The 10,221-nt window shown below is 29.0% G+C and overlaps 1 protein-coding gene across 3 annotated transcripts; it reads left to right on the forward strand.

Annotated features, from left to right (window-relative positions):
* Positions 1–671: 671 nt before the first annotated feature.
* LOC101512524 (protein ENHANCED DOWNY MILDEW 2-like) lies at positions 672–7,891 on the forward strand. 3 transcript variants are annotated; one of them, XM_004516940.4, is made up of 20 exons: positions 688–806; positions 1,014–1,116; positions 1,381–1,818; positions 1,890–1,986; positions 2,247–2,297; positions 2,373–2,536; positions 2,624–2,720; positions 2,850–2,948; positions 3,109–3,356; positions 3,548–3,637; positions 3,781–4,302; positions 4,412–4,559; positions 4,687–4,788; positions 5,241–5,333; positions 5,534–5,575; positions 5,853–5,963; positions 6,438–6,509; positions 6,657–6,775; positions 7,053–7,116; positions 7,212–7,891. In XM_004516940.4, exons 3-20 carry the CDS (start codon positions 1,409–1,411, stop codon positions 7,539–7,541), a joined length of 2,859 nt encoding a protein of 952 aa, XP_004516997.1. In that variant the 5' UTR covers positions 688–806; positions 1,014–1,116; positions 1,381–1,408; the 3' UTR covers positions 7,542–7,891. The 3 variants fall into 3 exon arrangements, with proteins under 3 accessions (XP_073226790.1, XP_004516997.1, XP_004516998.1); XM_073370689.1 differs by lacking the exon at positions 1,014–1,116 and having other exon boundaries at positions 672–806; XM_004516941.4 differs by lacking the exon at positions 688–806 and having other exon boundaries at positions 817–1,116; positions 2,376–2,536.
* Positions 7,892–10,221: the final 2,330 nt, after the last annotated feature.

Below are 10,221 nucleotides of genomic sequence, written 5' to 3' on the forward strand. Positions count from 1 at the left end.
TTAATCTTTTCTAATTAGAAACCCTAGTTCTCTTTTGTAGGAATTGTTAAACCTATCATCTATGATCTTCAATCTCTTTCTTAGCAAACTTTTTTTTACTAAACATAGTAATTTATAAATGAAAGAAAAAATATTTGACATTTTAATTAAAAAAATTTATAAATGAGAATGAAATTTTAAGGAAAAACTTATCTTAATTAATAATTTTTTTGAAAAAAATATTACTAATTAATTGTTAATTTTGTTTAAAAGAGAAGTTCAACTTGTTTACCTTCTTAGTTTATCACTCTAATTCTTAACAACCATTTTATAACTCTCATTTTTATCAACAATTAATATATTTCAATCGTTATAAACTTGAATAATTAATTAAAAGTGGTTTATATAATATTAATTAATAAATATATGATACAATTGAAAACAATGTAAATTTTATTTGAAACAAAAATAACAATCTAACAAATTTTTGCAAATATGAAATTAGTGTGGGAGGACAAGACAAAAAATACGTATAATAAGCTAAAATCCAAATTGTACCCAAAAAAAGAGTCGAAATTAAATTTAACTAAATATTTCAAATTTTTTAGTTGCAAACACAAACAGCATGCCATGCCATGTGACATGCTCTGAGTGTGTCGATGGATCATAAATTTACAATTCCTGGAAAAACACTAGAAAACAAAAATGTTAAATTTAAAAGAAATATTAAAAACTAGAAATAAGACTAAAAGTAGAAAAAGGTGCGTGTAATGCAAGTTTCTTCTTAAAACCACTCTTACACAGTAACACCATTCATGTTCTCAAAGGTAAGTAAAATCAGAACCATCTTCTTCACATTTATCATTTTTTATAATTTATTTAAGTTCTTTTCTCTTTGTATTATGTTTTTATTTCTATTTTTCTACTTTATGATTTTAACATTGAATCAAAATAGGAAGTTAGGGAACTAAATTGAAATGAGGATCTCATAGGAGTTGTGTTTTTTTCTTGTAATTTTTTGGTTATTTTTCTAGGAAACAAAATTCATGTGAGATTTAGGTTGCTTTGTTTGGATGCCGAGAAAATGTAGGAAAATGAAGAGCAAAATTTCTGGAGAAAGTTGAGAGGAAGATTAAGGTTGTTGCTGTTTTTATTTTTTTATTTTTAATGTTTTTGAAGGGTTTGTACTTGTAGATTGAGTTTTTTTTTCCATCACTTCAAATAAAGGAAAAATTTATTTGCATTGTTCATTTTTTTTCCTCTGGTATTGTTTATTTTCTGGTAAGTTAAATATAACATGAATGAAATTTTCATCTTATTTTTTTGGCTACTAAACATATACTTTTTGAATAAGGGATATGATTTGAACTACTAAAACTTATATAATTCATATTATTACAGATTTTCTGAACATAGTTTTGAGCATCTAATGGCATCATCAGATGAAGAGGGTGAGATTGTTCCGAATTATGTTGATTGTTATTGGTTTGAAAACGATAAGGCGGAGTTTGTGTCATTTTTTAGTTTGACATTATTGTGGAGCATTAACGAGGTCGAATGTGACTCGGAAACGAAAGTGTTTCTGCGTGGTACAACTGATAACGGTCTCCAGAAAATTCACAAACATATAACAGGATGGAGATTTGAACTTTCCAGTGGTCAGCCTAAGATTTCAGTGCTTTCGAGGGAGAAATACTGGATAACACTTCAGAAACCAAGAAAATGCTTCGAAACTATGATTAGGACGGTCTTGGTCACAGTTTATTGGTTGCATTTTGTGAAATGGAATCCAGAGGAATCAAGAATATCGATTTGGAACAAAATGTCGAAGGAATTTAGGTGAACATTTTCTCTTATGCTTTATAGATTGCTTATCTTGCATATTCATCAATGGAATATTTGTTTTGCAGTTCATATGATGTTTCACCATCTGAGAGTGATGTTCTAAATCATATGACATTGATTAGAGATGCTGCTAAAAGGGACACAGATTTAACAAAATCTAAGGTTCATATAGTTCTATTTTTATTTTGGAATTGTATGTATGTTTTATTTGCTTGAGACTTGAGAGAAAATCTCTCAGCCTCATGTAGTTGTATTTATATTCAGAAATAGTTTACACTAGGTTTTCAGAAGTAGTTTTATGTGTTGTAAACAACACTATTTTATGACAGAATATTTCATTCATTCCTCCTGAGCCAAGTATCTTAAAATTCATGGCAACTATGGCATTATTTCCTAATTTTTTCGTTTATTTTATCGGACAGTATTTGTTTAATTTCATAGAAAAGACATGTTCAAAGGAAGGCTTCCTTGAGGTGAGCATAAAATATTTCCTTTTTGGTTTGTTTATTTCATGTTCTTTCTTATTCATTATTATGTTGATTAATTAGCAGGATATTTACACTACAAAGAAATTAAAATTTGTAGTTGACTCAGAGGAAGAGGAGGAGGAGCAGAATGACAAATCTGACGGAGAACTCAACGTAGATGAAGAACAAAATATTGGCTACGATACTGTTTGTGCAATTTGTGATAATGGTGGTGAAGTACTTCCGTACGTATTCATCATACAAGTCTCTGACCATAAATAACCTTACTCTTTTTTTTTAGTTAACAGCTTAATTTTGTTTTAACGATCCAGTTGTGAAGGAAGATGTCTGAGATCCTTCCATGCAACCATAGAGGCTGGAAAAGATTCATATTGTGCATCTCTTGGTTACACTATTACTCAAGTTAATGTAAGTGTTGTGTCTTTCATCTTCCTTCACTATATTTTTTTAATAAATTCCGAAACTTAGAGTTAGTTAGCATTACTTTTTCGTTGATTCCAACTGCATTTGATAAAAAAACAAATCTTAACTTTGCAGGCCTTTCCAAACTTCTATTGTGAAAATTGTAAATATAAGAAGCATCAATGCTTTGCATGTGGAAAATTGGGTTCATCTGATGAATCATCTAATGCAGAGGTATATTTCGGATGAAGTTTAGCTTTCACATACAATGCATCTTGCTTTTCTCAGCCATCCAAGGATATATGTTTTAAATGTTGAAAATAATTTACTAGTTTTTTGCTTTATAAATTTGTAAATGCAAAAGAAATTGAACATTTTGTTGGTTTCTTGTTAGGTATTTCCTTGTGTTACTGCAAATTGTGGTCACTATTACCATCTTGAATGCGCTGCAAAGCTACTCAACCCTGGCATTGACATCGAACAAATGGAAATGAGAAAGAGGATTGCCACCGATAAAACATTTGTCTGTCCACTTCATATATGTTCTCTATGCAAACAAGGTGAAAATAGAAATGTTCATGATTTGCAATTTGCGATGTGTAGACGCTGCCCCAAGGCATACCACAGGAAATGCTTGCCAAAGTATGTTTTTTCTTGTTTGCACTTCTTCTTTTGTTGTCAATTTTTCTTGTTTATAGGTATTCACTTCAACATTTTTGTGTCCTTTTTTAAATAATATCATTCTACACACACACACACATATATATATCTTCTTTGTGCATCATGCATGCTTCTACATGTCTCATTGTATCTAACTCTATTACTTTCTTCAGGGAAATTTCTTTCACATTTGACTATCTGATGGGAATTGAGCAGAGGGCTTGGGATAATCTGCTTGACAAACGAATTTTGATGTATTGCTTGTAAGTTGTTAGTGTTTCGTAATTATCCCTAAATATAAGTCTCATTTCAAATTACTAGATACATTTACAATCCAAATTCTTCTTGTGTAGTAGTAGTCGTATGAGACCTTGCACTGTATTATTTACAATCCATAGTTGTTTAGGGATCATGAGATAGTTATGGAACTTGGAACTCCTGCTAGAAACCATCTGATATTTCCCGATAAGGAAGTCAAAAGGAAGATAAGCAGTTACAATTTATTACAAAAAGAGAAGGTTGATATTTCATCTAGGAAAAGTTTCGAAGATCTTCCTCCTAACAAGACATTGGTGCCAAAGCTAATTATAAAGCAAAAAGTTGGTCTTCAAAGTAATGGTTCTTCAAAAGTTATGGTGAAAATACGCTCTAAGCCAGATACAAATTTGTCCACTGGACCAGTCGAGCTTGACAGGACTAGAAAATATATGAAGGTTGAAACGACATCTGCGTCAAATAGGCCCTTACCGAATTCTGAAAACGGAAAGCCTTTCAAAAATGATAACTTGCAGTGTAGTCAAAGACTTCTTGAAGCTAGACCACAACAGCAAAAATCCGTTAGTAGAATTGAAGAAACAAGGTTAGCGAAACCTTTGGTAAAAAAAGTCAAAATTTCACCGGAAGTTTGGAATGCAAATATGGAAAAACGGTATTTATATATGTGCATTACCATATGATTATTCTTTTATTTGGTTAATTGAAGAGAAAAGATTGGTTTGCAAAGTCATTTGTTTACATTTGGACATTATGCTATGCAGAATTTTGTTTTTAATGGAAGAAGCCACGTCTGCATCGAACTTGGAAGAATTTAAAAAGAACCGTCAAGTCTTCTCTACGAGTTCGTGTTTCACACAAACTGTATTTGATAAGACTCTTACTCAAGGAAAAGTTGAGGGTTCTGTTAAGGTTTGTCTTCTTTAAACCACTTCAATGTAGCTGTCACATGGATGTCAAATATAATCTCAGCATGTTAAGTTCAATTGGTTATTTATCCATTTTACTTCAAATAATAGTATCTATGGCTCTTTTACAGGCTATTAAAATAGCTTTACAAAAGTTAAATGAAGGATGTAGTATTGAGGAAGCAAAAGCTATTTGTGACCCAGAAATCATTCGTCAGATTTTTATTTGGCAGGTTGAAACAAGTTATCCCAAATACTTATTCATAGTCCTTTTTAGACACACACATTCATATGTCTTTATCTAATTTCTCAAGCTGGTCTTGTTGTAAACTTATGATAAACTAGTGCAGGACCTAGATTGTTTGTATATATAGGTTTTCACAGATTTTGTATTAACATACGCGCATTCAGACCCTCTTTTTCTTTCTCATCCTTTAGTTATAACTAATATTTATAAGTATTGCATTTAACACATGCTCACACACATGCAAACATAGTATTTGATTTGATGGCATTATAAGTTCAATAATACCTGTATGAGAGTGTTTTGTTATAACTTTCAATTTCATTCAAAAGTTATCACTTAGTATTATTAGAGTAGAGATATGAATGAAGTGCATATGTGAAGAAAACATTAACCACCTCATGATTAAATAATTCTGATATAATTGTATTTCACTTGCAGAAGCAGCTCAAGGTCTATCTTGCACCTTTTCTTCATGGCATGCGATATACTTCATTTGGTCGCCATTTCACTAAAATAGACAAATTGAAGGAGGTAAAAACGTTCTTTAAGAATATATTTTTTTCAAGCATTGGTTGTCAAGTAGCTGAACTTTTATTACATTTCTCTGGATCTTTTGCTTCAGCTATGTAGTATAGATAATAGATGGTCGTCAAAATTTACGCTTAGTCAAAACTTGTATTTTCTTGAATTCTTGCTCATTAAAATAGCTAATGTAGAGCTTTCTAATGCAGATTGTTGATAGGCTTCATTGGTATGTGAAAAGTGGTGACACGGTATGCGGTTGTCCTTTATGCATGTCTATTTTGGTTATATATACTTTACAGTCAGTGTTTTTTTAGTATGTAATTGATACTATTTTATTGCAAGTATACTGCATTAATATTTGTACACCATTGTGAATATGTTCATTAGCTCAAAATACTAACTCCTTTTATCATATGATCATTTAATGTATGTTTCCAATTCCATGTACTTGAGACTGAAAGGTTTGGTGCTAAAACAGCTTAAAAGATTAGCTCTCAGCTTGCATTTATGTTGTACCTTTGTCAGGTTTTGGACTTCTGTTGCGGTGCAAATGACTTCAGTTGTCTAATGAAATCAAAGCTTGAACAGACTGGGAAGCTATGTTCATATAAGAACTATGATTTAATCCAAGCTAAGGTACCTTTATGTTCATTTAGAAACTCAAGTCCTTACTCTTGCAATTATAGTGTAATGAAATTTCCACGTTGCTTCAAGTTAAAGGTGAATTGCACAAGTTTGTGGTGAAAAGTTTTCATTTTCTAAAACTTTGAACTATGTTGTGTTAGGAAGGTTAAATGTGACTTAACGAATAGACATTATAGATCTGTTCCGGGATCTATCTACTGATTACCGATACATAACAAAGTTATTAAATTTGATTATTACTAATCACTGACATAGTTAAATTGATTATTGTCTGTGCTAACTTGTCTAGTAAATCTATACGGGGAATAATTATTTTTCGCATCTCATCTATCTATGGTTGCTTCTTGTTTCAAATTTAAAATGGCAATGCTTAAATTTCTACATTAGATTTGTGATCTTCCTTTCTTTTCACACTTTTCCCTGCCAAAATTTCCTTTTATTGCTAATGATTCCTTCTACCTGTAGAACGATTTCAACTTCGAAAAGAGAGATTGGATGAGTGTCAAGGCCGAGGAATTACCCGACGGTTCTCAGCTTGTAAGGCCTTAAGGCTTTTAATTCAATTAACTTAAAGCTTTTAATTCAATTAACCTAAAGCTTTTAATTTAATTGGTTTATATAGACATCTTTGATGATTAATATCATTGTTAATATGTTTTTCTTTCACTGTTGGTACTTGACTAGATCATAGGGCTGAATCCTCCTTTTGGGGTCAAGGGTTCTCTTGCTAACAAATTTATTAACAAGGCATTGACATTTAAGCCAAAACTCCTTGTACTTATTGTGCCAAAAGTAACAAAAAGGTTAGTATTGTCTCTTTTATAGCCCCAATATTCACAATATCTATACCATAATATAAAGGGAACACAAAATAATTATAAATTTTGGCTGGACCTTTTTCTGTACAAATTTGCTCGTAACATCTCCATTCTTTTCTAAATTTGAACTAACAAATTAAATTTTATTAAACAAACATTATACAATAAGTCACAATAAAATATATATACAACGAAGCACACTTTTCTGCCGGTAATAATGATGAGAAAAAGTTAATGTCTCTACTAATTTCTATTTTGCTAGACTTGACAAAAAGAAAGGTGGATATGATTTAATTTGGGAGGATGAGGAGATATGTTCAGGAAAGGTGAGTTGGTAAAATTTACATGATTTTAATTAATCCAAGATTGTGCGACTAATTCAAAGGACTTATATAGGTTTGCATTTTGTTTATTCCTCTAGTCATTTTATCTACCTGGTTCAGTCGATATCCGAGACAAGCAATTGGAAGACTGGAACTTGAAGCCGCCGCCTCTTTACCTTTGGAGTCGCCCTGATTGGACTATTAGGCACATGGAAATTGCTCATGTTCATAGCCACATCAAATATGTTGTGTGCAATAATAATAATAAAGGAAAAGAAGTAACAAATTATCTTCTGGAGGAGAATCATGATTGTTATCAAAATTACCAAGGGTTACATGCACCTGATAATTTTTTAAGCATATTTGATGGTGTTCCCGATGATAATGGTGACATTGTACTAGAGCACGGTGCAAAAAGCTTTCCTTGAAGGAGACAATATTTTTTGTGGATTTCATTGTATATGTTGAAGATGAAGAAATGTTTTTTGATATGAAATTATCATATCTTGAATGAGAGGATCATTGGGTGTAGAAACATTCCAATGAAAAAATGGGAAAAAGAAGTTATTGGATAAAGTATCAAATAGTTTATCGTGAGTAACACTTTATGTTATAGGCTAAACTAATGTGTTTTGCTGATGATATAGAATGATACTTGACATGAGCAGATTGTGAGCATGTATATTTTCTCTTGTAATTTTAGACAAATACTATGCTAACTTACTACTACGTTACCACAAGAGAAATTGCAAAGCAAGTACTTCTATTTTTTATTCCATTTAAAAGGGTACAAAGAGATTACTTATGTTGGATTCAATTTGAAACTGAGTGACCAAGAAATCTTGTATAACAAAGTCTTAATAATAACATAAATAAGGAGATACAAATTTATGTCGTTTCGAGAGTTTGATAGAAAATAAACTTAAATTTTAAAAAAATAATATTAAATATGATTAAACTTTATTCTTTATAGGTAACTTAGGAGAAGATTGACAAACTAACCAACAAAATCTAATTAATTAACTAAACTCTAACTAACTTATATGTTGATGTTGGTATAAGTAATTTACACATAGAATTTATTGTATTGGAATGTTAAGTCTCATAACATTATTTTATAACATATTTGTGTTTATATTTATATTTATATATATATATATATAAAAGAAAAGAAATTAAATTCTTTGAATTTTTATATAATAATTTTGATACATGTTGTAGTTATCAAGAAAGATAAAAATGTATGGGTTTGTTGGGAAGTTTGACTTATGGCTATGCTTGGAATTTGTTCTTTGTTGAGAAATCTATCATTTACCCTTTTACCTTTATCTTCTGTCCCTCCAAAGCATATCACAAAACAATTTTATCTCTATAAGTCAATAGTCGAAGTTTTCGATATTATTAACATTGCGACAATTTTAAAAATTGTATTTTGAAAGTTTTGAGTTAATTTTTCGATTTTTTTTAATTTTTAAAAATATTGCATTTCGAAAGTTTTATATTGATCTAGATTTATTAAACTTTTGAAAAAATTGCATTTCGAAAGTTTTATGTTCATTCAAATTTTTTTTAATTTCAAAAAAATTATGAAAAAATTGCATTTTGGAATTTCACATTCATCCAAATATTTGAGATTTAATTAAGCTTTTGAAATATTTGTATTTCGAAAGTTTCACTTTCTTCTAAACTTTCTATTTTTTAAAAAAAATTTCAAAAATTTGCTTTCAAAAGTTTTACATTCATCCATATTTTTAATATTTTTTTTAATCTTTTGAAAAAATTGTATGTCAAAAGTTTTATATTCATCTAAAGTTTCGAAATTCTTTTAAACTTTTAAAAAAAATGCATTCAGAAGTTTCACATTCTTTCAAAATTTCAAAATATTTTAATCTTTTTAAAAAATTTCAAAAATATTTTAAACTTTTCACATTCTTCTAAAATTGCATTTCAAAAATTTAACATTCATATATATTTTCGAAATTCTTTTAGACTTTTGGAAAAGTTTCATTTTAGAAGTTTCACATTCAATTAAATTTTTGAATTTTGTTTTATAAAACTTAGAATTTACATTTTAAAACTTTCAAAATTAACCAAATTTTTGATGATGAAGAAAAATAATTTATTTATATTTTAAAAAAATTTAAATAATTAAAAAGGACAAAAATGTATTTTGATATACTTTATGGGGGTAAGGGTGCATGATTGATTCCTCATGCTTGTTTTGATACTTGACTTTATAGCCGTTTTGAGTTTTGCCAGTTTTTCCCTATATTCACATTTAGCAACAAAAAAGTGTTCACTAAATTATAATTCATTGGATCTAAAAATACTGAATAATAATTCACCAAGCGATAAAAATATTTGTTCATATGAGATTTTTGTTCTTTATAATTTATAACTTTTTTATTTTACCTTTTTACTCTTTTAATTAGTCAAATAACCATCATTAGATTGTTTTTGTTTCTGTCCTTAAAAGGAAGGGTGGCAAAAGTGTGAAAAAATTTATGAGTGTTAGAACACATAAGGCATATAGGCATAGCATTTATATGAAAAAGATAATATTTGATAGGTGGAACATATAAGGCATATAGGCATTTATTATTTTTTTATGAGATTGTTTTATTTTTTTGGTGAGTATGTGGTCACATATTTCTTGTATTCTCTTATAAAATAAAATAATATCTCATAATGATTTCTTATAACTAATATTTAAGTTTACCTTGTAAGATTAGTTTTCAATCTTAGCATATTATAGATTATTTCTTATAATTAATTTCCATATCTTTTAATGATCCTTATTATTAATTGTTTCTTATTTTATTTATATTTGAATCAATCTATTTCTATAAATAGAAACTAATATTTAGTCCAATTTATGTTAACTTTGGGAAATTGAGATGAAAATAATTTTTGAAGCAGAGAAGAAATTATAGCATTTGAAGGTTGATGATATTAAACTTCACTAAGGGAATTTGGTTGATGATATCAACACCAATAAATTTCATAACGTGTCTTTAATATCTTATACTCTACTTTAATATTATTAAGTTAAATTTAAGATGCATATTATGATTAATATTAAATGAAATGTTTGAATATAGGTTATTT

Source organism: Cicer arietinum, chromosome 7 (assembly GCF_000331145.2).
Source record: "Cicer arietinum cultivar CDC Frontier isolate Library 1 chromosome 7, Cicar.CDCFrontier_v2.0, whole genome shotgun sequence".
NCBI classification, from domain to species: domain Eukaryota; kingdom Viridiplantae; phylum Streptophyta; class Magnoliopsida; order Fabales; family Fabaceae; genus Cicer; species Cicer arietinum.